This window comes from Pezoporus occidentalis, unplaced genomic scaffold (genome assembly GCF_034315485.1).
Source record: "Pezoporus occidentalis ecotype Australia unplaced genomic scaffold, CSIRO_AGI_Poc_V1 ctg1662, whole genome shotgun sequence".
In the NCBI taxonomy this organism is placed as follows: domain Eukaryota; kingdom Metazoa; phylum Chordata; class Aves; order Psittaciformes; family Psittacidae; genus Pezoporus; species Pezoporus occidentalis.
The window spans coordinates 3,068-9,757 of NW_026913491.1; the positions used below are offsets into that span (position 1 = coordinate 3,068).

Genomic DNA, 6,690 nt, shown 5'->3' on the forward strand with positions numbered 1-6,690 from the left:
ACAGAACAATGTCAACTGCAGCCAAGACTCCAGAGCATCAGGAAAGTTGGTGATGGTGAAGCAGATACAAGGCCAAGCCAAGTCAATCCCCTGGTCAGAATCCTGTCTAGCAACTGCTAAAAAGACCCTTGAGGAAGCCTAGATCACCAACAAAGGATGATAAAGATATGCATGCCTCCTGCTAAACTGGAAGCGAGAACTCCTCTAACATAGCCCGATCTCCCTGGGCTGAGCTTAAACAGAGATGGGGGCAAATGGGAAGAGGGAACCCCAGCTGTGGCTGCTCAGGGGGATAAAGGTCTAATAGTTCATCCTGGGACAATACAGCGCTGCCTCAAAATGCCCCTTTCTCACATGTGGGGAAGCCCAGAGGCACCAGCTCAGGTGTTGGAAATCCAGGCACTATATGTGGATAATCCTCTTGGGGATGGAAAACTGGGCTCTCAAGTATCCACAGATGGACATTAGCAGCTCCAGAGATAGATTCACTTGTGCTTCATGTCCCACTTGGGGACCCTGTGCAAGATCTGAAATGTCTTTAAACCCATTCTCATTCATTTGTCAAGGTCAGATGAAATACTTTGCATGGTCCACAAGTATGTCAGAAATATCTTAGGAGCTGCTCATCACTGCTGCTGTGCAGCTGTGCTCAGGCATGGCTCACCCACTCCACGTCTCTCAGATGCCCAAGCACCACAATGCCTTTCAGAGGTGATTTCACACCCTTTGCTTTTCTTTCTCTTTGTTTTCCTGTGGTAAATCATGAGCAGCCCTGGAGGCTTCCTCCCAGGAGAGCACATGCAACTGTATTTACAGCCCCAGCACCACAAGCTGGGCTCTTGGAGTCTGCAGGAGCTCCCCTCTCTTCACATCAGGTGCTTAACAGAGCTGACGCCTGCGTGTGGATGCACTGCTGCACTGGGGATAAACCATTGGCTCCCATCACTCGGTGACAGAGGGAAGGCACAGGAGGTAAAACGAACACAAAGCAGTGGGATTGCTTCTGCGTGTTCTCCTGTCCGTTTTTTGGGAGCTATGTCAGAAAACAGCCTTACCAGTGTGGGTTCTTTTTATAAGAAGAGGGAGCAATGTCTGATGCAGGTTGTGTTTCCATAGGCAGCTAAAGCAAAATGAACTGATTTATTCAAGAGTTAAATGAGGATGAATCTTACTCTGTTATAAAGAAATGTAACATTGCAGATCATCAGCAGAACATAATCACTAACAAATCAGCCTTTGGAATCAACCTGTTATAACACCAAGTACTTTTGAAAGCAAGCAACTTAATGCCCATGGGTTTAGGATGTTTCAGCATGCTGGAGCTCGGAAACTTATAAATCATGTATTTATCCATGTGAATATTGTCTGTTGTGAATGATCTCAAATATTCTGATAAATGTGATCTGGTGACTGGAATGACAACTAGAAGCCGAGGGAAAATTTCTGGAGGTCATTCATGTGTAAGCTGGGATTTCACTGGGAATGTGATTTTTTTCTTGCTTCAGGTTTACGTTCACTCCTATGAGCTTCCTCTGAGGTGCCTTCTGACACAAATTGCCTCCAATTGTAAGGTGTTTGAAGATCTGATTCTTTTCTCAAATATAAAGAACCAACGTCTGTGAATAAATCCAGAGTTCTAATTGTCCCAGCATAGAAATCTGAAAAATGGCATTTGTTGCTTCAGTATGCTCTTTGTTCTTTTTGAAATATCTCAACATAAAACCATAAAGTCTATATAGTTTGGGTGAAAGAAATGTAGTAGAATATACTAAAATGTAGTAGTTAAAATGGTCACCGATTAGAATTAGGTATGGTCCAAATATGAATTTCCATTTTTGAATGTTTTGATGTTTCTCTTCTTTTTGCCTCAGCAGGTAACACCTGGTCATGGGAGGAAATCACACCCAGAATAAATTCATCCTGTTGGGAATTACAGACAGCCCATGTCTGCAGACCCCTCTTTTTGTCTTGTTTCTATTGATTTACATTGTCACTTTGGTGGGGAACATTGGCATTATTGTCTTGGTTCGGGTGTCTCCCAGCCTCCACACCCCCATGTACTTCTTCCTCACCCATTTTGCCTTCACTGACATCTGCTGTTCCACAGTCATCTCCCCCAGGATGCTGGCAGACCTGTTATCAGAGGACAGAACCATTTCTTTCACTGCCTGCATGATGCAGTTCCTCACCTTTGCTTTCTTTGCTACTATTGAGGGTCACCTCCTGGCCACGATGGCCTACGACCGGCATGTTGCCATCTGCCAGCCCCTGCTTTATGTGACCATCATCTCCAGCCGTGTCTGCTGGCAGCTGGTAGCATCATCCTACCTATTTGCCTTCCTCAGTGCTACCATCTGCACATGGTCCGTGTTTGGCGGTTTCTTCTGTGGTCCCAACCACATTGACCACTTCTTCTGCGACCTCGTCCCAGTGCTAAAGCTCGTGTGCTCCAACACCCACAGCAGTGAGATGGTCATCTTTGCCTTTGTCACTATCAACATCGCGGGCACAAGCATGACCATTGTGCTCTCCTACATCTCTATCATCCGCACCGTGCTGAATACGTGTTCAGCACAGAGCAGGGCCAGAGCCTTCCACACCTGCGCATCCCATTTGATGGCTGTTGCCTCCTTCTTTGGGTCAGCATTCTTCATGTACCTACAATCTCCATCTAGCTACAGGAGCCTGGATAAAGTTGCCTCTATTATCTACACTGTGATCAACCCCATGCTTAACCCCTTCATCTACAGCCTGAGGAATAAAGAGGTGAAAGGGGCTCTGGCAAAGTGCAGGAGGAGGTTGTTCTACCACTGGCAAAATAAAAGAGTTCGATCATCAAGGACATGAATAAATCAGCCTTTGGAATCAGGCTGATGAAACATCAACTCCTTTTTAAAGCAAGCATCTTAACACCCATGGGTCATGCCACCTGTTGCTTCAATGCTCTTGCTGTTCATTTCTAAATACCTCAACTGAAAAAAAAAAAAGTATACATAATTTGGGTTAGAAAATGTAGTAGAATATTCTAAAAAGTAGCAGTTACAATGGTTATTGATTGAGGTTAGATATGGTCCAAATGTGAATTTCTTTCACTGGCTGCATGATGCAGTTCCTCACCTTTGCTTTCTTTGCTACTATTGAGTGTCATCGCCTGGCCATGATGGCCTACGACCGGCACGTTGCTATCTGCCAACCCCTGCATTATGTGACCATCATCTCCAGCCGCGTCTGCTGGCAGCTGGTAGCATCGTCCTACCTATTTGCCTTCCTCAGTGCCATCATCTACACATGGTGCACGTTTGGAGGTTCCTTCTGTGGACCCAAACACATTGACCGTTTCTTCTGTGACATCATACCTGTGCTTAAACTCCTCTGCCCTAATAAATACAACAGCGAGATGGTCATCTTTGCCTTTCTCACCACCAATGTGGTCATGAGCGTGGTCATTTTGCTCTCCTACGTCTCTATCATCCGCACCGTGCTGAGGGTGTGCTCAGCACAGAGCAGGGCCAGAGCCTTCCACAGCTGTGCCTCCCATTTGACGGCTGTTGCCTTATTTTTGGGGACATCATTCTTCATGTACCTACAACCTCCTTCTAGCCACAGGAGCCTGGACAAGGTGGCCTCCATCTTCTACGCTTTGCTCACCTCCATGCTCAACCCATTCATCTACAGCCCGAGGAACAAGGAGGTGAAGGCAGCTCTGGTCAAGTGTGAGAGGAGATTGCTCAGCAGATGGCAACATAAAAGAGTTGTATCACCTAGCACACCAAGTTCATCTTAAGTGAGAGACTTTGGGACACTAAAACAATGGGATTTTCCACTGATCCTCATCATTTTATATAGGTTCATCCACAATTCCTGCACATGAGTCAATGACAGTATTGAATGAGAAATACACACCACAAATCACATCTTCCTTGGAAAGAAACTAAGAGGAAAGGAACCTCAAACTTCATTTCACTTCACAGTCACCAGCCTGTGGGAAGAGATTACCTTCAATTATACCAGGCCTCTTTTCCTCACAGGAAACACCAATCAGCTTTATTCAGTTACAGGTTTCGTCACTGATAAATATTTGTTTTCCTTGCAAGATTTGTGACCTTGTCCCTCAGCTCCAATAAAATTCCTCACTCTTACCTGTGAGTTCTTTCGGCCTGGGAACAGCACTGAGAGCACTGACATTTTTAGTTACTGCTCACATGTTTAGACTGACCAAGGACTTTGTGAGCCTCATGCTCTGCTAGGGAGGAGGGGAAGCCGGGAGGAAGCAGAGACAGGACACCTGACCCAAACTGACCAAAGAGGTATTCCATACCACAGCACGTCATGCCCAGGAGGTAACTGAGAGTTACCTGGAAGGGCTGGGACTGCGGGGTTGGACGAGGTATTGGTTGGTGCACGGTTGGGCTGGGGGGGTGGAGGAGTTATCAGTCAGTGGGTGATGAGGTTTTGTATTCTCTTCCCTTGTTATTTCCTTTATTATTATTGGTGGTGTTTTGTGTTATAGATTAGTTACTAAACCATTCTTATCTCAACCAGTGGGAGTTCCATTCTTTTGATTTTCTTCCCCATCCCTCTGAGAGCAGGGGGAGGTCAAGGGGGCGGGGGGGGGGGGGTGTGTGTGCAGTGCGTGTGTGTGTGAGAGAGAGACTGTGTGCCTGGGTTTAAACCCAGTTTTCAATGTCAATCTGTTTTCCTGCTGGAAGGCACCAGACTGTGACAGTCCAGGAGATGCACTGGAGGAGGGTAGAAAAGGATTTCTGGGTGGTTTTGAATGTCTTTCTTCCCCATTGGGTACTGGGCTAAAACCAAGGATTGAGATGTGGGAAGATCAATATAACAGAGGGAGAAATAAGCCTCAATCAATTTTGGAAACAAGAAAAATATGTAATTCAGAGATTATTGAAAAGAACTACATAAAGGCAAAAAGAGGCACTAAGAATACGTGGGTGCACTTGTGCAGGGTGAATAATGCAGCTTGAAGTTCCAGATACAGTCAGCTGGTTATTGCACTTGCTCCATCAGCTTCATCAGGGGACCCAGGCCAGCAGCACCTTGGCTGTTCAGGGGTGAGGAAGACCCCAAATCCTCTCTCCCACCAGCACTAAGGCTCTTTGTACCCCTACTTAAATTCACAGCAGAGCAGAGGCTCAGATATGACTCGTCCCCATTTAGCACAAGGGCTTTGTTGACCAACAGACTGTCAGGAATTTATTTCACAGAATCCCAGCCTGGTTTCTGTTGGAAGGGTCTTTAAAGCTCATCCAGATCCAATCCCCCTCCAATGGGCAGGGACACCTTCCGCTAGAGCAGCTTGCTCCAAGCCCTGTGTCCAACCTGGCCTTGAACACTGCCAGGGATGGGGCAGCCACAGCTTCTCTGGGCACCCTGTGCCAGCGCCTCAGCACCCTCACAGGGAAGAGCTTCTGCCTAAGAGCTCATCTCAGTCTCCCCTCTGGCAGGTTAAAGCCATTCCCCTTGGCCTGTCCCTACAGGCCCTTGTCCAAAGCTCCTCCCCAGGCTTCTTGTAGCCCCTTTAGGTACCGGAAGCTTCTCTGAGGTCTCCACACAGCTTCTCTTCTCCAGGATGAACAGACCCAATATTATCAGCCTGGCTCCGTACGGGAGGTGCTCCAGCCCCAGACCATCCTTGTTGCCTCCCCTGTACTTGCTTCAGCAGCTCTGTGACCTCCTTGTGTTGCAGACACCAGAGCTCTATCAAATCCTCTTGACCTTCCCGCAGTTCATCATTGAGAAAATGCTTATCAAGCAGGCAATGGAGACAGTGGTCAGTGCCTTATGTGAAGTCTGAGCCTCCTTTTTGTGGGCTCTACTTTCATTTAGCACAATAAAGACACAAAACACCATGGTGCTGTCTCAGGGCTGCTATTGAGGAGCTGATACCTACTTGGATGAAATATTGAATGCTCAGGCCACACTTAAAACCACCTGAGGCTCTTTGAAGAGAACCATTTGTTATGCAGGTTCTCCATACCCTGCACTTGCTTTGTGATCTCCTTAACTGTAATAATGACCAATAGGGAGCAATAATGACCAATAATGGCCAGTAATTATCAATTCCATGACCACATGTTTCTTCCTTACCTAAACAGTACTGAAGAGCTCCAAATGTGCTTTCAAACCCTGCATAGATGTGGCAGCAGCTTTCTCTCCCACAGCCTCCTCAGAGCCCCCTTCACCTCCTTGTTCCTCAGGCTGTAGATGAGGGGGTTGAGGGTTGGGGTGAGGATGCAGTAACACACCGACACCAGCTTTCCCTGATCCCATGAGGATGCCTCATGAGGCTGGATGTAGGTGAGGATCGCGGGTGCGTAGAAGATGGTGATGGCAGCCAAGTGGGAGGTGCAAGTAGAGAAGACCTTCAGCCTCCTCGTGGCCAAAGGGATCTGCAGGACGGTGTGGAGGATGTAGGTGTAGGACACCAGGATCATCAGGAGAGGGCCCATGGCATTAAACACAGCGTTGTATACCTGCAAGACCTCATTTGTGCTTGTGTCTGAGCAGGAGAGCTGCAGGAGGGTGGGCAGCTCACAGAAGAAGTGGTTGATGCTCCTGGCCTGACAGAAGGACAACCTCCCCGCCAGTGTGATGTGCACCAGGGAGGTGAGGAACCCGATGGTGTACACCAGCACCATCATGCCATAGCAACGCGCCCTGGTCATGGTA

At 47.5% G+C, this 6,690-nt stretch overlaps 3 protein-coding genes across 3 annotated transcripts; 2 read left to right on the forward strand and 1 right to left on the reverse strand.

The window, feature by feature from the left end:
- Nucleotides 1–1,838: 1,838 nt before the first annotated feature.
- LOC134160944 (olfactory receptor 8D1-like) lies at nucleotides 1,839–2,847 on the forward strand. The gene has a single exon (XM_062613414.1). The coding sequence runs from the start codon at nucleotides 1,888–1,890 to the stop codon at nucleotides 2,845–2,847; it is 960 nt and encodes a 319-aa protein (XP_062469398.1). The 5' UTR covers nucleotides 1,839–1,887.
- A 253-nt stretch (nucleotides 2,848–3,100) lies between these two features.
- On the forward strand, nucleotides 3,101–3,784 carry LOC134160945 (olfactory receptor 5B12-like). The gene has a single exon (XM_062613415.1). It carries the CDS (start codon nucleotides 3,101–3,103, stop codon nucleotides 3,782–3,784), a length of 684 nt encoding a protein of 227 aa, XP_062469399.1.
- Nucleotides 3,785–3,971: 187 nt separating this feature from the next.
- LOC134160946 (olfactory receptor 2B11-like) lies at nucleotides 3,972–6,686 on the reverse strand (the record flags this gene model as incomplete). The annotated part of the gene is made up of 2 exons (XM_062613416.1): nucleotides 3,972–3,979; nucleotides 6,221–6,686. Coding segments are annotated over 2 exons (474 nt in total), but the record flags the coding sequence as incomplete, so codon positions are not given.
- Between the last annotated feature and the right edge of the window lie 4 nt (nucleotides 6,687–6,690).